Here is a 24,028-nt window from a genome sequence, read left to right on the forward strand (position 1 = left end):
TTAATTGGCCTATGCAGGTCTCGAACCTGCGACCTTCGCGTTATTAGCACGACGCTCTAACCAACTGAGCTAATAGGCCTTCAATAATAATTTAAGTAATTTAAAATTAATGTATTTTATTTGTTAAAACATTTATTTGAGAGTAAGGCATTGAAAATGTTAACCTTCTTTTTTTTGTCATAATTTTTTAAAATAAGACTATTCTGTGAAATATGTATGTGTATATATATAATATTTATTATTATTATTTTAGTTGATCTATGAGAAGAATTAGCTAATTATTATTTGAGTTAAAGGAGTCACTTCAAAAGTAGCGTAAACACAAAGTGACTCCATAAAAACTAAGATCGCCTCTTTTTTATTTGGCTTCCTTCTTGAATAAATTTCACGTATCCTTATAATTGCTAATTTCTGACAAGACAAAAGTATGGTGTTTAATTTTCAATGTTTTTGGTTTTGAAGAGCTTGGTTGGGTGTAATTGCATTCATTGAATACTACTTCATGCTAGTTGCATCGAATGTTGTTGAACCCCATGTTGTAGATATTTTAGTTGTCTTATATAGGCGAGAACACAATTACCTTACAAAATCGAGAAACTACTACTCCAAACTATCTTCTCCTTTCTTAGGTAGATATTCACCTCGCTGGAACTATCTTCTCCTTTCTTCGAGAGGAGCAATAGAATGACTAAAGGGAAAAATAAGCTACATTATCTTTAAGTATTATGAAATTTCTAAATTTTATGGTCAAAAATATAAATAAGGCGCATTTTAATCATACATGTGTTAATCCCATATCCTTTCATTTGCTGATCATGGTTCAGCAATTGGACATTTTTTCTTCTTCTTCGTATATATAAACATGGCCTTTAGGTCTGGCCCTGTATGAGAATAAATCAAAGCTTATTTATCTATCAATAATAAAAAAAAATATAGATAACATATTTCTTTTTCAAATCACTATTTTCAAAAGGTCAAGAGGAAAGAGAAGTCACTTACCACAGGTGAAGGTTGCAATTGTAGATGTTCTGCGAAAAAGAGTTATGCTTAAGAGGAATAAAAATATGTTATGAAGGAGACATTATTTCTTTTATAGAAAAAGATTAGAATTTACTCATTTTGCTTCTTTTTAGTTTAGTAACTTCATTTTTGGGAGAATAAAGGAGGAACTGTATGAGAGAGAAATTGAAAAGGTCGAGAGGAAATCTAAAAAAAATAGATTTAAATATTCTATACTAGATGATAAGGGTAGAAAAGGTAGATTAGACATATTTTCAAGAGTAGAAAAAGAAATAATGGTGTAGATTAAAAGATAAACATACAAAAAAGAAAAGTTCATAGGTTAGAAAGAAACAGAGGGAGTAGTAAATAGACATATTAAGTCGAATCTATCTCGAGCATTCTCAAGTCTAAATTTTCAAATTTCGCTTACCCTAATAATACATAATTTGAATTTGAAAGTTATGATCAAATAAAGTGGGTGTTGGATAAGGAGGTAGTTGCAAGGCAAGGCAAGGCAAGACAAGGCAACGAAGAAAAAAGAAGAGAGATGAAGTTAAGGAAATAAAAAGGCATCAACAAGAAGTTGACACATCATTTTATTTCACTTGTTCAACAAGTTAATAAAGAAATAGAATTGTTTAAAAAAAAAGGTAGGTTAGTCATTAGAACTTGTATAGTTGAGATTTTTCTAAAAAAATCATTAAAAGTTGAATTATTATTGCTTTTTTTTATTATTTTTTGAGTAGTTGTTTAATTTAATCACCGTATTTAGTCATCGAAAATAATGACTGGAAATAGAAACAACATTACCATTCCTTTTCACCATGTTTGATTCAAAAAACTCCATTTGTTACTTGGTAATAGGCAAATCATTTGTTGTTTTCCATTATCCAATGGTAACAAAAATGTTAGTCGTCATTTAGTTAAAAGGAAACAAATTATTGTGGAATTCTTGACCCCTTTTCTCTAATCTTTCTCTTTCGTCACCTCGATTATCTCTCTTCTCTCTCTTTCATCACCTCTTTAATCTTGGTCATTGAGCTTTTCATGAATTTATCATTGCAACTTTTTGGACAACAACAATCAAAGCTAGCCTTTTCGATCTCATTCAATAATGTTTCCTTCTCAAATTGTGGAAGATTCGTCTGAGTAAGTTTGCTATGTATAACTTTTTTTTCCTGTTGAAATTTTTGAAAATATTAAAATAGGTATGAGTGTTTTTTAGATCAGAAATTATTAATTGATTTTATATAAAATTATGAATCATATGACTCATATGAAAAAATCTTTCTTCTACATTTTTGGACGTTTTGACAAAATTGGCATCAATCTTGTTTTTTTTTTCCTTTTGAAAATGTCCATCTTCTGAATTTTTTGGTATTCAATATTTGTAAATGCAGATGGTGTCTGATTCAGTATTTGTAACTTGTTACATATGAATATGTAAAGAATCTGCATGATTAAATCCACAAAAGAAAGAGAGGCCATAATAAGTTACATATGACTTGCATTTCATTGTAAGTTCTTCATTCACAACTCTACAGGTATATAATCCGAGGTTCATGGTTCTACTTTCTACATTTTTCTTTCTTTTTTTTTATCCCCTTTTTTCGGAAGGGGAGAGGGGATTTCATAAGAAAAAATAGGCACAATACATTTTCGACATCATCTTTTTCCCTGGATGCAAATGACAATCACAGCACAACATAGGATTAAAAGCCAAACTAATAGCTTGCTCTAAACCCCTGCCATTAACCCACAAAGCAAAACTCTCCCCCTCACAAGCACCCAGCACCCAGCACTCAGCACACAGCCACACACAGACTCTGGAAGAACACGAAATAGAAAGAACTCAATCAACCAAATGGGGGCAGGTAACTTGCTTTTAAGCTGTTGTATTGACAGCAACTGGTCTCCCTCTGCCCATGGAGAAACCTCTGGTGCCATCAGGCATACGAGGGCCAGGGGGCTGCTGCTTTGCTACAATAGGGTGCTCACCATTCATTGCATTGTTAATAGGTGGGGATCCCACGTGTATTCCTCTATTATTCTGATGATGATTATGATGACCCCTTCCACGCCCTTTTCCACGGCCCCGATTACGGGTCTTTTTCTGCCCGCCCTCTTTTTCCAAGGTCTGCTCCTCCACCTGTTCAATGACACGGCATACTCTAATTATCAGCTCCTGAATTTAAAAAGTTAAGAAGCTATTAATCTACAGACTCTGACATTGAGCTGCCTAATTTAGCAAGAAAATGCTTAATAAGCACACAGAAAACAAATATTTTACTGAAAAGGTAAGGGTTAAAAATAATACTTCCTATGTTCTTTTTCTATTGCAAAAAATTGAGTTTTCATGCTTGCCAATGCACAGCTTAACTATTACTATTTGTAATTACTTTCCATTAAAATTTATAAAAATTCGATATTTTGAAAATAAACATCAAGACCAACCTAACAAGACCCTACATGATTATATGTTTCCTTTACAGTTTGATCACAATAGATAGTGAAAGGGTGGTGGGTGAATAGTGTAAAAACCCAAATGCTGCAATAGAAAAAGAACGGAGGAAATATGTGATAAAAGTGAAAAGAATCTAATGGTCAATTATATCATATGCTTTATAATTGATATATTCAATTCCATTACTATAAGCTACTTGACCATTTATGAGCTTCAGTCCATAGAAGTTAGAACCAGCGGATTTGACATTCCAAGCAGCATAAAAAAACAGAGTGGACAATCTTCAATTAATGTGGAGTGGAAGGAGACAGATGTTCACAGGCTTAGCTTTTCATTATGAATTGACAAGCAAATTAAAACTAGGAATAAGTATAAGAATGTGAACTATATGTTTGGAGGTTCCAAGCAGGAAAATACAGAGTACTCACTCTATTTCGAAATATATGGCTATTAATGTTGTAGCCTTGTAGGAGTAGTTCACATATTAAGGAGCCCTTGGCCCTCATATGAAGAAAAAATAAAAATTAATTTGCTACTATATCCTCCCATTTGAACATTCTTCAAGTAGTCATATAGAGAGAAAAGAAGGGAAGCTAGGAAACTTGGCAATAAAAAATAAGTGCCTAAGACTTTGTCAGTTGACTTGCAGTGTGAAACTATGAATAACTCATGTCCTATATTTCAGAAGTCAGGAACAGAGGGAAAATTTCAAGACAAGAAGAAGCAACTCATGATAAACCCATCAATTTCAGAAGATCCAGTAATTGTTCAAAAACGTTTGTCACTGAAACCAATAAACATCCTCCGTTCCTAAAATGTTCATTTTAGCAATTCAGGTCAAAATTTGACCATTAAAAGATACAATTAGTGAAAAACAAAATTATCACAATACTCCCAATGAGGCTCCCGCTCTAAGCATTTAGTGAGCATGATTAAAATATAATTACCAAACTATTTAGTGAGCATTATTAAGATAAATAACCAAAGTATTTCTTGAAAACAATCTAAAGTTCATATGATAAATTAATTTAAATTCGTAGATCAGTTCTTACAATTTATCATTGAAAATGAAATCTTTCAGACTTTGTCACAAGTCCCAACCACTAAGAAAAAAGCAACAATAATAAAGACGACAAAAACACTTACATGCTCCTGAGAGTGGACATCAGGCTGTGTTGAAAGGTCTTCTGATGGTTTCTCATTCTGGTTTTGCTCGGATGTGGAAGCATCCTCTTCCTCACATGTCACTTCACCTTCATTCCCAGATTTCTTCCCCCGTGTTTGTGCAGTTTTAGACTGATACCAAAAAGAATGAAAAATTATATAAGAAAGCCACAGACATGGACATGCATTCTTGAGCTTAACAAACTCTTGATATAAAGCAGATATCCAGAAATTGTGAAGTTCATTTAAACTCATTCTTAATCTAAAACAGAAGGCAGGAAGGGTGGTAGGTTAGAAGTTGCATCCTCTTAATTTAATATTCATCCATCAACATGCAGGACAAATGGGTTTTCTTTTCACAGATACAACACAACAATGTCAGAGCCCTTAGCCCTTTAAGACAAAATCAACTTAGATGAAGAAACCATCAACCAGGTACATCGTGCACTTCAAGCTGGCTTATTATGTTGGGAGCCAGCCTACGCGGTTTACCTTTCCTAATCCAAAGATAAGAAGGTGCAAGACATCACTTTACTTGGCATTATGATCATGAAAGTACAACATAAAGTGTAATTTTTAGCCAAGGAAATGCGCCTTCCAGAAAACAAGAGCCTCCGCAAAGAGGAAAAAAGGAAACAGTGTTGAGAAACATCTACCCCATGTTTAAGCAATGCACGAACTCTTAAGCCATTCCTCCAGTTGCCCTCATCATTTAGCTCAGCAATCTGCAAAAAGTATACAAGAGTTAAGAAGATTATGTCATTTCCTTCCAAGCAACTGATAAAGGAAAAAGCGAGTTTTTCATACGAAAGAAAACATGTAAAATGACACATTTCATACCGCTTTCTCAGCCAGCTCAATTGATTCATATTCCACGAACGCATGCAACTACAAAATAGAAACAAAATTGTTGATCAAAACTCAGCCATTAAGTCTGATACCAGGTCAAATTAACTTCTAATATGACCGGCAAACTTTGTTGAAAGGTTTGACGCCTCTTCCTGTGGCCACTGTACTTCACACTTCACAGTGTTCAATTAGTGCCAGAGACCATATCAACTGTTTGATTTATAATACGTCAAATAATACTAAGAGGTTGTTTGGTTGACATAAAATTCATTAGAAGTAGAACTTCCTAGGAAGTAAAATTAGGTGAGATAGTTTGGTTGACAAATAATGTAGGAAGTTGTACTTCCAAGGAAGTTCGTACTTCCTACAAAATGGAGGAAGATACTTACTTACGAACCTAGGAATGATCAACCAAACAGCTTCTGCCACATCCTAGGAAATGAAACTTCAAGGGAAATACTATTTCCTACGTAATGCTAAATTCCTACATTCGACCAAATGAGCGCTCAATATATCATGTAACTAAGATTTTGGATCCCTTGCAAGATAATGCTTCCAAAGGGACTACTAGGTTATAGGTACGCAATTACTAACTCCTCTCATTCTAGCAGACGAAACAAGGACAGCCTTCTGCATACAGCATACAGTAATGAGAATAACCTATAATCCTCTATGGAAGTTAGAATTACATCATGATCCACTAAAATTCCATTATACAGAAACTGTCTATGAGGACAGACTTCACATGGCTAAAACTAAAAAAAAAAAAAAAAAAGAAATCCACCAAGTTTGACCATAATCAAAAATTTAATAAAATTCCCCACAACACATAACAAATGTCAGGTATCTATTACAATATTTTCATTATTTAAAAAGTAAGACTAGACTGCAGGAAGAGCTCAACGTCTCTAAGAATCTTGTCCGCTTGTCAATTCTTGGTGTAAGAATTTATAGGTATCTTGAAAACATTTGAAACGAATGAATCCCCAACCAACTATGGACATTTTCGGGGAGTAGCCCGCTTCCCATTACTCAATAGAGAAATTCCTCGCACATAATTAAGGGAGCCATTGAAAGGTGACTAAAACACCAGAAACGGCGACTACCCGAGCTAATGATAGAGGCAAGAACACTTTCCGGCCAAGTCCCATTAATTGATCATAACGATATCGTGGAAATGCTGCACGGACCCATATATATAGAAAGAGAAAGAGAATCACCTTGATACTAAACCAGATCGAGCCCGGGATCCTCTTGGAAATGGGAAGATCTAGGATAGGCGGCCAACCTCCTGGAGAAAGCGATGTGCATAGACCAGGTGAGTAAGGATGCAGCTCCGTGGACCGCTCGTCGGGCCTGATAGGTGGTGGTATCACACCCTTCTCAAAGGAACCGTACGTGACACTCTCGCGTCATACGGCTCCGTCCCGGAATCAGGACCCCTCTTTCCTTTAACCAAGGGGTTCTCGAACCAACCTGTCTTCCTTTGGTAAGCATTTCTTTAAAAATGAAACAAACCTCATTCTCTTGTTCCCTCCCGAAAAAACAACAAATCCCAAAATGAAAAAAAAAGTTCTTAGGCGGGGACAGGATTCGAACCTGTAATCTTCAGGGCATGAGCCTGATGAGTTTTTCCAATTACTCTACCCCGCTTCTTCCCCCCGTCCGACTTGCATGTGTTAAGAATCTAGCTAGCGTTCCTTCTCATGGCCCAGCCATCCATCCCCTTCTTTTCTACCCTCTCTCTTATTCAATTGATAGAAAGAGGTCCTGCGGGAATGATTATAATACGATGATAGCACCAATGATAGAAGCAGGGGCTAGGAGCTACTCATTCTAAGGATTTTTCGGGATACTGATCGAACAGATCTTCATTCCGGGAGAGTCACTACTCGACGAGTTAAGCGAGACAAGTCCAATTGAAAGAGCCCTAGGAGTCCCCGGAAGATAGAGGCAAGACAAGCCAATCCGCTATTCTGCCTTTGCGCAGACGGGTCACTCGCGGCACACATTCTATATGATCGATGATTCCAATGCGCTTTGATTTCATTTCTTCGCTTTCGGGGATCGCCTTACTTTCATAACATCTGACGCTATATATGTTAAGATCATTTAAGAAAAATCTTATAATACATCACATAATTGGCACTAAAAGTAAAAGAAAGAGTCCTCTAGGAAGCGTTACGTTCAGATGCCCTTTATCAACTTATGACCTCGCGGATGGAGAGGGATTCGAACCCCCGGTATTCCTATCAATACTTCGGTTTTCAAGACCGACTCTTTCAACCGCTCAGACATCCATCCCCTTCGCCCGCCCTTACGCCTAAGAAATAGGCGTAAGTGGCTTATCTATGTGATTCGCTACGCTTTGCTTGTTTCTATATGATAATATGCACCTTGGTTGCTGCGCTCCCCGCGGGTAAAAAAGAGCAAGAGAGTGAAGAACGAATGATCTTCCAAACAAAAAGAGTGATTGAGTCGCGAGTTCGACTCTCGTTCTATCCATGTTCAGCAGTCCTTGTCCATGTTGGTACTGTTGATGGCAGTACCGATCAACTACGAGATGCTTTAAAGTCGATGTCTCAATGTTCCCAAGAGTAGCATCAAACGGCAAGCTATGCTTCATCAAGGCTAAGGCAGTCGGGATCTAATTGATTGCTAAACTGAAGGAAGGATCTCCGTTGAAGATTCTCATTCTGAAGCTGGTGCCTAGCTCTCTTCTTTTGGAAGGATGGGATCATACCTATTTAGCCCTGGGAACGACACTCGAGCGAAGCCCTTACGCGAGGAGTTGCGCGAAGGAGGTGGGGAAGGAAGAGAAGGACACAAGCGAACAACCATCTAACCGTCAGTCTGAACTCCCTGGATCAGTCCATCAGTAAGAAAAAGCTTCCGTCATTCAGCAGTGGAATAGGTCGATGGTATTGATCATCCAACCATTGATTGTAATGTCTGTGATTGGAGCCGATCTATAGCTATAACAGTGTGATTCTATAAGCTAAGCAGATGAGGAGATTCACGAAAGAACCTAACCGTCCTCTCTGATTGACTTCATCAGGACAGGCTCTTCCTATGGTCTGCTTAACCTTCCCTCTTTCCTGGGAACCTTGGATCGATATGGTTCATTTCTGGGTTCTGGGTTATGCTCTTTCAACGGTTGACAGAAGAGGGGGACGTACAAGGATGATCAGACTGCTTGATTCGGTTCGTCAGAGGTATGGGCATAGAGAATCCTACTATGGAGAGGGAAGTTTTTTTCATCTCAATCCATAGAGACAGAGCATCATCATATGAGGTCATTCAAGCATTTGGGCTTGCTTTGATGATGGGTAGGCTTGTTCCCTTCTGTGGTCTTTCATCGAAACAGGCCCAAGTCTTAATTTGTAGGATGGTCCATGTACATGTAGGCTTGGGTCTTTCATTCGGGCCCTATTGGGGCACCCTGTGGGCCAATGCGTATAAGCTTGGGCTTTATTAACGTGACTCATTTGACGACTCAGTACATGGATGTCACGAGTCCATTGGCATAGAATATGGAATTTTTTCCACGTAAGCTGGTTGTACAAAGCTTGTTTGTTCATATAGGCAGTGTGATTTGGAAATCTTTTGTTTGCTCCGCAAGGTAGCCAGAGCCAGCCAGTTTTTCACTAAATAGGCATAAGAGTATTTGAACTGCAGAAAAGTAGTGCGAAGAACTAGTCAGAATTGGGCCTGCCATCCCATTCGTGACATGGATGATCCGCCGAATCCATTGCTGACTTCACCACGATCAATTAGGTGAAACGGTTCTGCAAAGTTTGTTTGTTCATTCAAGCAGCGTGGTTATAGTAGTCAGAATTAGGTCTGCCATGCAATTCGTACTGCATGGCGAGACTCCTCTACCACTCTATAAATGGAGGCTCGATAAGTGTTTTCACTTCATCAAATTCAAATAAAATAAATTGATTACTTGCACGTATGACTATGGATGTTGCAAACAGGCTTTATGCAATTGCTGCCTAAATGGGGCAACTGCAAAATGAGATGGAAGAGCGCCGTAGAGTGCTAAACCTCTTTTTGAGGAGTGTTAGAACACTGGATCCTGCCAGGAAAGAAGCGCGCATTCGTGCTGCCATAGAGCGTATCGAGGATTTGGAGGGGAGGCAGCAGGCGCTGCAGGCGGAGCAGCAAGCACTCATAGTGCAGGCTGTCACCCACGGGCACCAGGAAGACTAGAATAGAAGAGTCCGTCGACTCTTTCTATCAGATTGAAATAAGTGTCTGTAGACGCAAAGTAGTTTGTTTTAATGTATGGTCTTCTTCTTCTTTATCTCAGACGGTGTTATGGATGGAAGAAACTGGTTATCAATAGGCAAGATTCAATCTTTTGACTTTTCACTGATATCAAAAAGATTCTTAGGCAAATCACAAAAAGCGGATTTCGTTTTTCCATTACACTTCTTCTTCGTTATCTAAATCTCCTAGATTTTCGTCTATTGAGAGTATTACACACTACTTTGCGTCTACAGACACTTATTTCAATCTTCTAGAAAGAGTCGACGGACTAATCTATTCTAGTCTTCCTGGTTCCCGTGAGTGACAGCCTGCACTATGAGTGCTTGCTGCTCCGCCCGCAGCGCTTGCTGACTCCCCTCCAAATCCTCGATACGCTCTATGGCAGCGCGAATGCGCGCTTCTTTCCTGGCAGGATCCAGTGTTCTAACACTCCTCAAAAAGAGGTTTAGCACTCTACGACGCTCTTCCATCTCATTTTGCAGTTGCCTCATTTCAGCAGCAATTGCATAAAAGCCTGTTTGCAACATCCATAGCCATACGTACAAGTAATCAATTTATTTTATTTGAATTTGATGAAGTGAAGACACTTATCGAGCCTCTATTTATAGAGTGGTAGAGGAGTCTCGCCATGCAGTACGAATTGCATGGCAGACCTAATTTTGACTACTATAACCACTCTGCTTGAATGAACAAACAAACTTTGCAGAACCGTTTCACCTAATTGATCGTGGTGAAATCAGCAATGGATTCGGCGGATCATCCATGTCACGATTGGATGGCAGGCCCAATTCTGACTAGTTCTCCGCACTACTTTTCTGCAGTTCAAATACTCTTATGCCTATTTATTGAAAAAACCGGCTGGCTCTGCTACCTTGCGGAGCAAACAAAAGATCCCCAAATCACACTGCCTATGTGAACAAACAAGCTTTGTACAATCAGCTAACGTGGAAAAGATTCAATATTCTATGCGAATGGACTCGTGACATTCATTAACTGAGTCGTCAAATGAGCCACGTTAGTAAAGCCCAAGCTTATACGCATTGGCCCACAGGGTGCCCCAATAGGGCCTGAATGAAAGACCCAAGCCTACATGTACATGGACCATCCTACAAATTAAGACTTGGGCCTGTTTCGATGAAAGACCACAGAAGGGAACAAGCCTACCCATCATCAAAGCAAGCCCAAATGCTTGAATGACCTCATTGTCACTTCATCCCTCTTCTTTCAGTCAAGTATCTTGAAACATCTCGAAAACGAGTTTCTCAACCCCACATTCTATGCTTTCCCGCTCTTGGCTCAATCTGAATTGGTATGATTTTCAGTACAGGACGTAAGCATCATGCATGGGTGGGAGATGGAAAGGACGAAAGGTCGCTCTTTGGTCAACAAAACAAGCGAAGGTCTTGACCTGGAAGGAAGAGAAAGAGAGCGCTAGTAGATCGAGCTATAGGTGCATGGACTTGTGTAAAGGAAGAGAAAGAGAGCAACTCCTTTCCTAGCTCGTCAGTAATACCCCTTAGTTACTTCGCTTTCCCTCCTTACTAATTCATATGAAGTTAGGTTAGCTACTTCCCCCAGTGGGGATAAGGAATTTCAGAATAGAAAACCCGAATGAAATGGGATTTTTCCTAAGGCGAATGAAGAGGGCGCTCTTTAGACGGGGTGGGTTTAGGGTAATGTTGGGAGTCGTAGCTTCTCTAGTGTTACAGCTTTCCGGCGGCTTAGAAAGGACCTGCTTTCCAGGCGCTGGTCCAAAGCGTGTCAAAGAAACCTCAGATCTATGACCTCCCAAAGGAGGGTCGATTAGTGAAAGCATCTCGTGAACAAACAAAAGGGCTTACCTCGAGTGGGAATGTGGAGATTTTTTTGTTTAGTTGTATAGGGGAAGCAAAAGACAATAAAAGCAATCCCGGACCTTTTCTCTATCCTATCATCTCATGCATTGCCCGGATCATACGATTTGATCTTATTCGGCGGACTTCTCACCAGTCTTAGAAAAATAGGCCTTCAAGCCCGCTTAGGGAAGTGTATTGCACAAAAACGATGTAACACCAGTTGTATTTGCCAGTAAGGCGCTTTCTATTGTCTTTGCATCTCCCCGGTCAATTGCATTGCCTTTAGTATGGATATGTAGGAGAATCCTTCTAGTAAAAGCCATTTCCCTAGCGAGGGAAAGCGAGTTCTTCAGTAAAGAGAGTTCCTTGACTAATAGAATTGCATCCGAGTGGGGCCCCTTTAGAAAGCCAAGACAGACATATAATTGTTTACAGACAGACCGGATAAGGGCTTAGTCTAGAAGCTTCCGATCCCAACGTCCGACCTGTGCCGTACCGGTGAACTGAACTCGAGTTCGTTCTATTCGTTATAACAGAATGCTAACCTAACATCGCCCTTGGTGATTGGCCAATTCCAAGGTCTTTCTCAATAGAGCTCTACTCATTAAATAGGGGTGGCGAAACCAAGTCTTTCAGTCCCTCTCAATGGGAAAGAAAATCGGGGTAGACCAGCACTGTTAAAGGCTACTACCCGCCATGTTCCCGCTCGGTTTCAAGCCTACTCTGTAGCGACTGCCCCAGGCCCTTGACCCGACCAACTCACGTAAGTCCAATACTTGAAGTCTACTCTTCCCACTTAATGTCAATTGTCTACGATCAGTATTGATGGACTTCCCCAGTCCTTTACTTTAAGGCTTCGAGCGGATAGGCAATGATAATTGGGAGCCAATAGACGATACGAACTACGGATCCCACCAAAGAAGACTTGAAAGCCTTCTTCCCGAAACACCAATACGTTGCATGCTGCTGCCACTTCTTCAGACCAGCCTTCCTTCCATCCTTACTCTTTTTCTTATTTATAAACCTTCCCTTGCTTCCTTTCGCACTCGGAGTTCTAGTTAGAGAATGGGATATGATTCACTACTTGCCTACTGCTCCATGGGAGTCCTTCCTCGGGAGATCGAAGAAGGTATACTATTAGACAAGGATCATTCCTGAAATTCACAAATAAATGAATGGGAACTTTGAAGCAAGTTGATCCTAGAAGACTAACCTCGTAGCTCACTTAGATCAATCAGTTCAAGCATTTACAAACCCACCTTCCTTCTGTGTTCAGGACGGAGACTCTTTCTCAAACTAAGAGGGGACTGCTTCATTGCTATTCTCATTTATGTTGATGATCTGCTAATTGCCGGAAACAACCAGCAAGAGATTGAGAACCTGAAAACCCTCTTGTCCAAAAACAGGAAGATGAAGGATTTAGGTAAACTGAGGTTTGGGTTAGAAGTTGATCACTCTGAATCTGGGATTTTTATATCTCAGAAGAAGCTAGATGTGATTGATGAGTTTGGTTGAAGAAACCTTGGATTGATCAGAAGAGTCGTTTTCAAGTAGTGTTCGATCGATTATGTATTAATCAATATTCGATTGATTGGTCTGAGGTTATCGACAAAAAAGATTTGTCTAAGTCACTTCGTTGCTTTTTGTCTAAGTTGCTTCGTTTCTTTTTGTCCAAGTTGCTGCGTTTCTTTTTGTCCAAGTTGCTTCTCTTTTTGTCTAACTCACTTCCTTTTATCTTTGTGAGTTTCGGGAAGAAAAGGCATGACCAGAAGAATTGTGTGAAATAAGTAAATTGATCCAGTTGAGGCATAAGAACGTTTTGATTTTGAATTCTTCCCTCCAGACAGCTGAACTCCGTCAAGCCTCTAGAAATGGTGGTTAAAGTCTGTATAGGTGGTTGGTTGTTGACCAACAACGCATGGGACAGGCATTGTTTGAGCCCTTTTTCCAAGAAAGACTGGTTACAACGAAACATCCTTCACTGCACACTTTCTATCTGTCTCTCTTATCGGCTGCGTGCTATCGGAGAGAGAACGGGAGGTTCAGACAAAAACATTTACCGCGCAATTCATTCAGAATCTCTTTTTCTATATATACGCAATTTCGATAAGAGTCTAGCCAACTCGTCGAAGGAGCTAAGCTACCTCTATCATTGTATGTACTGGTATCTTCACACCTAAGTCAAGTAAGAACCTCCCTTAAGCAAATTGGCATTACCTTAGAAGTTCAAGTAGAAAGTACCTTACTCTTTAATCGAAGTGGTAATCGCACATCTTTCTTCCACTTCTTTTTATCCATCGCCTGTCAACCATTCATTCCTTTGATTGACATAGGTCGCGAGCGGTCTAATTCAAAGGAGAATGCTTTGGTAGAATTCATTTTGTGGGAAATCCGCTATTATCTTCCTTCTATCCCACTTAGGAGAAACTTCTAATATCTATTTACAAGTAAGCAATGAACACTAACTTAAACTCGAAGCATTTGAGTTGAGAAAAGAAGGTTCCAACTTCTAAGCCAATCGATCGATGCAACAAAAAGTCTGTTTTTCTTTGAGGGAATTTCCAGTCTTAGTTATAGCAGTAGGAATGTGGTCTTTGCCTTATCCGGATCTATCTACACTGTCTCAGCTCGTGCAAAGCAGTCAATATCTGAAGGAAGGGTACGGAGTTGATCCTCGCACCGAACTCTAAGCGCTAGTTGAACCTTCTAAGGAAGCTAACCTATGATTTAGTCGAGTTGCTTCGCTCCAGTTTCAAGCTTTATTATCTAGCCAGTCTCGCGTGAAAGTTTCTGTTCTTTTTTTCCTGTCTGAAAGTCCAGTAGCCTAGGGGAAGGCTCGACAGAAAGGTACGAGTGGTCAGCGGAGTCATCCTCTTTCAGCCAGTCCAACCAATACCCGAAAAGAGTTGGTCTTTCGAAAGTCTCTTAGTAAGTAAGGTATGCAAAAGTCTCCTCTTTTGCCAGTTCCAATTCCCGGAATTCTACGGAATGCAGCAGTACAGTTCACTTTCTAACATCTGCAGCTGATTCTTCCTAACAGCCTATTTTAATATCTCCCTCTCTCTGTCTGTACTCGGAGTTCTAGCTTTCTTTCATACCAGGCTCTTCAGCATGGAAGCCTTTCGCCTAAGAGTTAGTTAAGAGTTTTGGCTTCTAGGGCAATAAGACTTTCTCTAAGTTTGGTAGGATTATATCTGTCTATCGCCCGATTGTGGGCATATTCCTTAGACTCTTATATGGATGTCCGTTTCGGTAAAAAAGGGATAGATTCCCCCCCTGCTGTGGAACAAGTTATCCCACCTTTACTGCCACAACTTCAGATATTTTCTTTTTGGGGTTTTCTTTTGAAGAGCGGAGGAGGGCTTTGGGGCGAACTTAAGAAAGTTTGGAATAGAGAGAGCTGAGCAATTCTGCTCCTTATAAAACTCCCCCTCCCTCAACAACAAAAGTGTAAATAGCAGAAATCGTAAAGCCCAACCAATGGCATTGATACATGCCTGTCTTCACTCCGAATGAGTGTCATCATTTGTGGCCAAAACAATAAGCTGCATAGATATCAATTAAATATCTAGTTCCTCCATTTGTAAATAATTGTAACACTTAGACTTCTGCATTACTCAATACTAAATATGAACATATTTTGTACGAATAAATAATAAATACATTATTATGTAAAATGTTGTTAATCTTGATAACTGTTACCATTTTTACTAATAATTATCAGAGATATTAATGGTCAAAGTTGTACATTAGCAAACCGCAAAATCAGGTTGTGGCATTTTTTTAGAAATGAAGAACTTGTGATCCCAATTAGAAGGGTATAAAAGATCCAAAAGAACATTGCAAAAGTAATTTATCAAACACAATGATAACTTGAAAAGTTAGTGTCACACAATATATATCTTTTTTTTATCCATATGAGCCACGAAGGCAGTACAAAGACGAGGAGGGGGGATTCGAACCTGCGACCTAAAATTCACAACACCTCAATCTTAACCACTAGGCCAAGAGATCCTTGGTATATATATATATATATATATATATATATATATATATATATATATATATATATATATATATATATATATATATATATATAGTTCTATAAAGAAACGAATTATGATAACAAAGCATTGTTGAAGAAACAGATTGCATTCCAATGAAGGCCCACAATTACCTTGTTGCAGTAGAGCATATTATCAGTTTTTGATGGCCTGGATGCTGATGAAGCACCAGTGTTGGAAGGTTGAGGCTGACAGGTACGGATACTCTTTACACTAGAGAAAATAAATAAGTTTATTAGAAGTCATACATTATTAGGTAAACATGCTATCATTTTCTTTCTTTTTGTTTCTAATGCTTTTAATTGTCTCTAATTACAAGTCTTCTCCTTCTAATAACACTCCGGTCTTGAAATATTCTCTTTAAGGACCTTTCAAAAGAGCCTCTCTACCAGTTGTGCTTGTTAGAACTTAGAAGGCTATATCAAGTCCAGTCAACCTGATAATTACTGATGTAAATTTTATCTGGTCCGATTTGATCTAATCTTGTCTAGTTTGATCTCAACATTATTAAAATTTATGTTAAACATATTTTCTCGCTTTCCTCTCTCTCTCTCTCTCTCTCTCTCTCTCTCTCTCTCTCTCTCTCTCTCTCTCTCTCTCTCTCTCTCATAATTAATAATATTGCTAAAAATTCTGTAAACCTTTCGTCCCATTCGATTCTTTCGACTTCCAGTCTTTATTTATTCCGCTTTATTCTTCCTACTTCTGCATATACTTCTAGTTTTATCTGTCCAAGTAATGATATGCCCCCTTGCAAAAAGTAAGATAGATTCTCCGCAAAATTATAATATTTTAAAAAAACAAAATGGCTTGTTCTTGTGACACAAACCTTGGCACATGTGCAAGGCCAAGTAGGAAAAACAAAAAGGGAGGAAAGGGGTACTTCATTACAGCTAAATCAGATTTTTTAATGTAGGCTAAATTTGATATAAATTGACTATGTATTGAACATAGCCTAAGACAGATCAACTGATGTCCCAACGTTTCATCAATGGGATCCTTTATGAGGCTGATTGTTTCCAAAAGCTTTTAAAGATTAGAACTCAACAGATGCATTTGTCAAGGGAAATGAACAAGTACCTCCCCACAGTTGAGAAAACTTTCATGAGATTCTGGTGACAATGATCCTCGGGTAAATTTTCAGCTACAATTATTCGAGCCTATACATAAACGCAAATAGTTCAGATGTCAGAAGTTCTCATTAAAAAACAATAGAACAGATGTTAGATGATACACAGGAGTTTGGTAGTCTGCGCAGACAATAAACAAATGCAAAAATTACTAAACAAATGTCAAACCGAACCCATTAGTTAATATAAAGTCCGTATTGATAGAAAACTTGTAAACAGGGGTAAAAAACAAGTGCCGTACTTGCAGCTCTTCCATATCGGGCCCAGTTAGAGGATGCAAGCGCTTCACTTTCTTCCCATCTTCACTAACTACCTGACAAGGTAACAGCCAAGACAGCTCAGTAAGAAAATATGAAACAGAGTGGATTAGTAAGCAGGATATAACTGTAAACTAGAAAGTAAACTATCATGATAAGGCATGGATAAGCATTCACAAAGAAAGTAAACTTTCATAAGAGATGTAGGGCTTACAAGCTTTGATGAGTTACGTAGTACAGCTGCAAGCTGAGAATTACTGCTTATGAGGGCCTTGATCTTCTTGAAAGATGCAACCACAGATATTGGCACTACATATGCATCGTAACCACGAAAATGTCACAACTTAAGGGTACTTCATTAAGCAAAAAAAAAAAAGGAAAGCTCTTATGCCAACTAAAACATGAGGAATGAAAGATTGCCATTTTTCACAGTATATTACTTCATTGAAGTTGACCGACAGTGTGGAGAGGCTCCAAAGCCAACTAACCTAAACACTGAGCTATAATTCAAAAAATTGGAGCCAAACCAACCTGAGTGGATTATAATTTTATGCAAAAAAGAAAAAGGAAAGAAGATGATGATTTTGAAGGTTCGAGTATATAAATATATAAAAGAATCAATAATTAGAAGTAGCACAATCATACCAAATCCTTCAGGATCCTTGTTGATGAACCTCACTAGATGATCAGTTGTAGCCAGATTCACATCACTGAAGTAATACTCAACCTAAAAATGCTTTCATTTATTAGTTTGTACAAGACAGACAAATAAGAAGGTCAAATTGGTTGCATGTTAAAATGACAATGATCTTTGTTTCAAAGAGGAAAGATATAACCTACAAGAGAGTTAAGATTACTCATAGAATACAAACTTGAGTTATTGCACATCCCTCAGATTAATGGGATGCAGGCACGCAGCATCAATAGTACGAAAGACTAATACATAGATATTCCCTCTGCCATGCAGTTCAATACCCCTTAAGAGAAGATTGTCTGTTGTCACTCTATTTCCCAGTGACTGCACCATATGTAAGACACAACTATGCATCACATAACTTATCAGAATTCAGAAGTATTCATGTCAATCAGAATTCAGAACTCGATTTGAGTAACGAGACATAACAGCATCTTTATCAGAAGTATGAAGTGTAGTCAACAGAAATGAAGCTGAGATCAGTAAGAAGTGTACATTAAAGGAATCATTGTCCAACTTGAACTCTACCTAGAGATCCTCATTGTACACCTACCCCTCAAAGAAATGGGTGGTAGAGAAAATCTAAGTGATCTGAATGCTCCAGCTCTCTGAGACAACCTTAGAAAATACATTGGACAAACCTACGATCAAAATTTCCACCAAATTTGATATTCAACCACAGCTTGGGCCAAGGACACTCAACTTAGTCTCTCCTTTCTCCGCCTACAACAGATGAAAAGAGCTTTCTTTCCTTTTGGGCTTTGTAGGGGAGTTAAGAGTTGGCGATAATTCTTAGATTTGGAAGCTTGGTGGCCAGTGCCACATACCAACCACATTAACCTCACTCCCATCTACTTTTACATCTAAAACTGAAAAGAGTAGAGTAGAATACAGCATCCACCACACAAAATCAGAGGTAAGCAATAATCAATGAGCAGATTACTCTATGCAGCTCACTGTACCTAGATACAAACTCATGCTGCTCCTCTCTTACATCACCCTTCAACCTTACTCTTCATCATCTCACCTTCTACCTCCATCTTCACTTTCAATATTTTAACCAGCTTGTCTCAACATTATATAGATCTATCACATCTATGACAACATTCAACTACCACAATCGGTTACAGCATTTAGGATGTTTGCGATATGGACACCTGACTCTTGGTTATAGTTACAGTTGGAAATAAATGCTCATTGAATACTATTCCTCACATTTTTAAAACGGCTCTATAGGCCCTAATGTAAGGGATATATTACATACCTTTTTTTTTTAACCCATTCCAAGAAGACAGTCCACAAAATTCAAGTCAACAGAAGTCAAAAAAACAAAAGTCAACAAAGAATGTTGGTCAAACTTCTACTGACTCTGGTGAAATACGTTGAAGCATAGCAGTCATTCCTTGATATATATTTATGCATATGAATCCTAGTGCAGACTGATCTCCTAGATGGAAAACAGTTGGAAATTTGGAATCAACGAAGAATGCAATTTGTTTTTTTGGCAGAAATTATCACATGAAAAGGGGGCACGAGACAGTGGCTCCAAAAGAAATGAAGGTCTTTAGGAAAAAGAAGTGAGAAGAAATTAACTACAATAGTCAAGGGTCTCAGGCTATAAATAGAGGATCATCTATGAGACTATGATCAAACAACACACAGCAACAAACACATCAACCTCATATCAAGTAGTTTCTTTAGTTCCGTAGTTTAGTTTATCCTAGCCTAGGAGTGGATGTTAGTTTAATCAAGGTTCAAAGATCACTATGCTCTAGATTCAATTTATACCGAATGTGCTTTCTACACAATGAGGAGCTATGCTTGATTAATCTATCTTTTATGTTTCTACTTTCTAGTTTGTCTATACATCCCTTATAATTGCTATTTTGCCCTACTAAAAGTATATCTACATTAATTGCTCATCTATTTTTGTTAATCTTCATTTCATAGAGTGCTCACACGTTTGCAAAGAATCTTTTGGGAACTCTGGACTTTGGATCCATAGAAATAGGGTGTCATTTGCTTGTTTGCATTTTTGCATCAACAAATACTCACCATAGAAGCAAAGAGAAAGAAATATTAAAGAAAAAACTATTGGAAACGACCTCTGTCCTACACTAAGCATTTCCATACTCCTTCCATCTACTCCATCCTCACACCTTACAGTCTATGACAATTGCTGATGACTAACGAAATAATGATTATTATATACATCCAACATTGTACACTATAAAAAGAGAATCAAGAAAAACAAGAGAGGTGTGGCATTGGGCTAAATTTCACATGCTCAATGAGCTACTACGATAGCTATGTAGTGAAGGCACATGGGCATTGCTCAAGGGTCGAGGTAAATGTCAGTTCATCCCTACATGACTTTTTCGCAATATAAGAGGTCCAAGGAAGAGCCAAAATATACTAGGGAAAGAAAAAGAAAATTAGGTTAAACAAAATTCAGACTCATCTTCTCTCTTTACTTTGATTATTATACAAAAGGTACCTTAAAACTCAAACATCAATAGCTTCCTTTAAATTTTTTTAAGAAACAAATGAATTGATTCTCATTTTGCACATCATAGATTCTAGTATAGTAGGTTAACCATCCAATCATGCATTCCAAAACATTAATATTTCTATAACGTAATTCGCCAACAATTGTGGTTAAACAAACAACGAAAACTCTTAATCTCTAAGCTTCTTTATCACATATCACATATGTGCATATTTCTCACATCTTATGAACTACCTTACTTTTCTTGCCTCTAATTTACTACCCCATAACTCATCAAATGATAAAGTAACTAATCATATCCAACATCTTACTTTTCTTATACTTGATAAAAGGTATTCCTTCGAGTTTCAAAGAATCATGATTTAAGTCTTGCCCTCCTGTAGGACATCAACTTCTATTAAACTCAAAATGAACACTCTCCTAATGATGCAAATTAGCTGCATTGGTATGAAAGATGCAACCTTTTGCCATATTTGTATTAAAAAAACTATCTAACACAATAACATATGTAAAATCGGGAGCGTGTCTTCAATTCCTTAATCCAAAATTTTTTTATAGAGACTTCACTTTTTCCCCCTTATTAGCCTTAGCTTAACCCTTCTCTTTCACAACTAGAACAAATTTTTTAATGATTTACCCACTCTTCGACCACAAATTTACCAATTACCTCTTTCACTTACTCTAGCTATAGCTCCTGACACAACAACAGATAACCTTCTTACACAAACACTTTAGCAGCTAGCAACACCAATCCTAGAACAAACACACACTAGGCCGACTCCAACCATCCAAGAATAAGGCTCTTTGTGTATTTCGCCCACCAAAGGCCTTCCTTGCTCGAGTTTTTTCAAAAAAAAAAAAAAAAACACCAAGAGACCTGCTTATAAATCATCACTAATGTCAGCAAATCCATTGCAAGGATCATCCATTCTAGCAATAAAACAATGCCTTGATCCATCCCCTCTTATTGCATGTAATAGTTGCCAACAATGTGTTTAAACATATAGTGGTGGTATGGTCAATTGTGGGAGAGGGAGGAATGACATAATAGATGTAGTCTATACTAATTTATTTGTGAAAGTGAACAGGAAACAACAAAAAGAAGCTACATTAGCAACAGAACTAGAAACAAAATAGAAAAATCAAACACTATTATATTCTAAGCCTCAATCTAGATATACAAACAAAACACAGGGTGTATTGTATATCCCTCTAGTTATATATTTTTATACTCATGCAACCGACAAGTTAATTATACCAATGTGTCAAAGGATTGTAGTTTGAATATGTACCAATCAGTTGATTACCCTTCCTAGGATACTAAGGAGAGCGGGAACAATAGACAAGTTGCAACCTATTGAGACCCACTTACCAAATTAAACCCGGATCACCAAAACTAGCACCCCCTACAATTTAGCAACACAAGTCAAATAGAGTATCTAGTAATATTGTCCCATGTATTGAAGCTAATAATGCACTCCACCAATGGGATTCCTAATAATACAACATTCCATAACCTCCGCTAGCAAAATTTTTGGAGATCCCAATCATACCACTAAATATTGTAACCTTAATTTTCTTACAAGTCCAATTTCTTAAAACGATGATTTAACCTTAGTTTCTTTTAATGTTTAATGAGCCACAAAGGAAAATCATGTGGACGGAATTTGATCCCTAGATACCAACCCCAACACTTTAACCCATTAAGCTACTTGAAGTCCGAATTAAAACGAAACATCTGGGTATCTAATACCTATAAGTGAGTAAGCAAACTAAGTCTCCCACGCTAATTCATAACCTGAATAATAATCTAACATCTAAACTTAAGTGTCAGCCAAAACACAAAACTTGACGACACTCTCTCAATTAAAAAACAACCGCTGTATATACTCATTACAAGCAAAAAATGTCCCTTCAGTCCTCAACTCCTCACACCACAGTGCATAGAGTTCATCACGAGCACCAGCCATCACATACAGCTCCATTGGATGATACATTACCCAAAATAAATTTCCATCAAATATATACTACCTCCTCTCTTCATAATTCCGATATTTTACTTTCTGGGATGATTTACAATACTTACAACATTTCATGTGCCATTTCTATATGTTGCAACGGAGGAGGTACTTTTGATCAAAAAGTCGCTTAATATAAACGAAAAAAGTAAACTTAAAAAACTTGACTGACACCAATTCAATAGTCAGATATTGAAAACGTCAACATAATGAGAATGCAAAGACACACCTGATTGATGAGTTTCTGCGTATTCTCATCGGACAAGCCATTATTACTCCTTGAAACAGCATTATTACCCTGTCCTTGATCCTTATCCCCTTGACTCACTCCCTCCTGCTGCTCTCCACTGCTCCCTCCCTGATGCTGATGATGCTTATGATGATGATTCCGATGATGATCATTCCTATGATGGTCATTTCTATGATGGTGATGATGATCATTATGATGATGATGATGCGGATGATTCTGATTATGATGATGATGGTGATGATTCAAGTGAGGCAACGGAATAACCGGAAACGCCGCATTAACCTGCGCCGATGGTGGTGCAGGATAAACATGAACCATCGCCGGCGGAGGAGGCGGGGGAGGAGGAACGATCATCACTCTAGGATCGGCGGCAGAAATCGCACTCGTCGGAGTCGGCGAAATCGGCTTCTTCGGCACGAACTCCGGCGCCTTCGCATTGAGTTTGCTGGAGGACGAATTTCGAGTCAACGAGCCTGACTCGGAGGTATCCATCGTCGGAGAATCGATCGATTGAGGTTGATCGGAAAGTGGAGGAGTAGAATCTAGGGTTTTTTCGGAGGTTTGATCCGCCATTTTTAGGATTTTCTAGGGTTTTAGGGGAGAGATTGACTCCCCGAAAAAGGGAAAAAAAAAAAAGGAGAGAGAGAGAGAGGAAGTGGAGAGAGAAATGGAGAGATAATATCGGTGGAGAAAAATTCGACACCGGTTAAGGAGGTTATATAGGAGGAGAGAGAAAACGGCGAAGGCGGAGGAATAAGAAGAGGGAAGGGGGTTAAAGGAGTGGGTGGTGGGACCTACTATAATGGTTTATGGATTTTTATTTTAGGATTTTTTGTTTGGAGGAAAAATATTATGGATTGAGTATGATTTGATTGGTCTTACTCAGCTTGATGGGACATTTGGGTCCCATTTGTGCACTGTGGTCAAGAACAATGATAGATCAGGTATAACCTTTTTTTTTCTTTCGGGTGCAAATCGAGTAGGGGGTAGAACCCATAGAATTTGTCTTACAATGTGGCTTCGTTTTTTGTTTGAGGGGATGGTAATTTTGAGATGAGAGAGTGAGATAAATGGGTGAGTGTGGTTTTGTTTTCTTTGCTTGAAATAAGGCAATTTGGTTTGAATTTTTTATGTTTTGGTTTGGTTTAATCTACTTTCTTTGTAACGAAATGAGTGTAACAATTTTCGAGGACATGGACTTCTAGGGTGTTTCTCGTAATGGAGTATTAGGGGTATGATTAGAGTATTAGGGTCGGTTTGGTTGGCAGATTTTTAAGTTAAGCTTGGAAACCAATTGAGGTAACATACTCCCTTATTATATGTTCGGTTGGTTTGTCTATTTTTTTACTCCTAACTAGGTCAATTCTCATTCATCCATTTTGAAACCTTCCTCCCACTAGAGGAAATAAATTACGTTATTGGACTCAAACCCTTCACCTCCTTTCCGTCCCCTTTATCTGTCTCCTCTATATGTCTATTATATGCTCAAAATTCTTCAAAATCTGCTCGAAAATTTT

General features: G+C 38.3%; 1 protein-coding gene and 2 non-coding genes across 4 annotated transcripts; all 3 read right to left on the bottom strand.

The window, feature by feature from the left end:
• Positions 1–5: 5 nt before the first annotated feature.
• TRNAI-AAU (transfer RNA isoleucine (anticodon AAU)) lies at positions 6–79 on the bottom strand. The gene has a single exon. It is a non-coding gene; the product is annotated as a tRNA-Ile (tRNA).
• A 2,413-nt stretch (positions 80–2,492) lies between these two features.
• Positions 2,493–23,307, bottom strand: LOC104889073 (la-related protein 6B). Of its 2 annotated transcripts, none has more exons than XM_048641225.2 (10): positions 22,491–23,307; positions 17,686–17,767; positions 17,255–17,349; positions 17,025–17,096; positions 16,734–16,813; positions 15,767–15,866; positions 5,471–5,518; positions 5,287–5,355; positions 4,613–4,762; positions 2,493–3,187 (listed from the first exon to the last, which is right to left on the bottom strand). In XM_048641225.2, the coding sequence occupies exons 1-10, from the start codon at positions 23,082–23,084 to the stop codon at positions 2,888–2,890; spliced, it is 1,590 nt and encodes a 529-aa protein (XP_048497182.1). In that variant the 5' UTR covers positions 23,085–23,307; the 3' UTR covers positions 2,493–2,887. The 2 variants fall into 2 exon arrangements, with proteins under 2 accessions (XP_048497182.1, XP_010672517.2); XM_010674215.4 differs by having other exon boundaries at positions 2,493–3,151; positions 22,491–23,300.
• Positions 7,697–7,783, bottom strand: TRNAS-UGA (transfer RNA serine (anticodon UGA)). The gene has a single exon. It is a non-coding gene; the product is annotated as a tRNA-Ser (tRNA).
• Positions 23,308–24,028: the final 721 nt, after the last annotated feature.

This window comes from Beta vulgaris, chromosome 3 (genome assembly GCF_026745355.1).
Source record: "Beta vulgaris subsp. vulgaris cultivar EL10 chromosome 3, EL10.2, whole genome shotgun sequence".
NCBI classification, from domain to species: Eukaryota; Viridiplantae; Streptophyta; class Magnoliopsida; order Caryophyllales; family Amaranthaceae; genus Beta; species Beta vulgaris.

Coding starts and splice junctions, on each gene's coding strand:
- LOC104889073 (XM_048641225.2), bottom strand. CDS start 23,084: ATGGCGGATCAAACCTCCGAAAAAACCCTAGATTCTACTCCTCCACTT. Junction 5,519..15,766: donor ATATGCTCTACTGCAACAAG/GTAATTGTGGGC, acceptor TCTATTTTGTAG/TTGCATGCGTTCGTGGAATA. Junction 4,763..5,286: donor GTGCATTGCTTAAACATGGG/GTAGATGTTTCT, acceptor TTTTGGTATCAG/TCTAAAACTGCACAAACACG.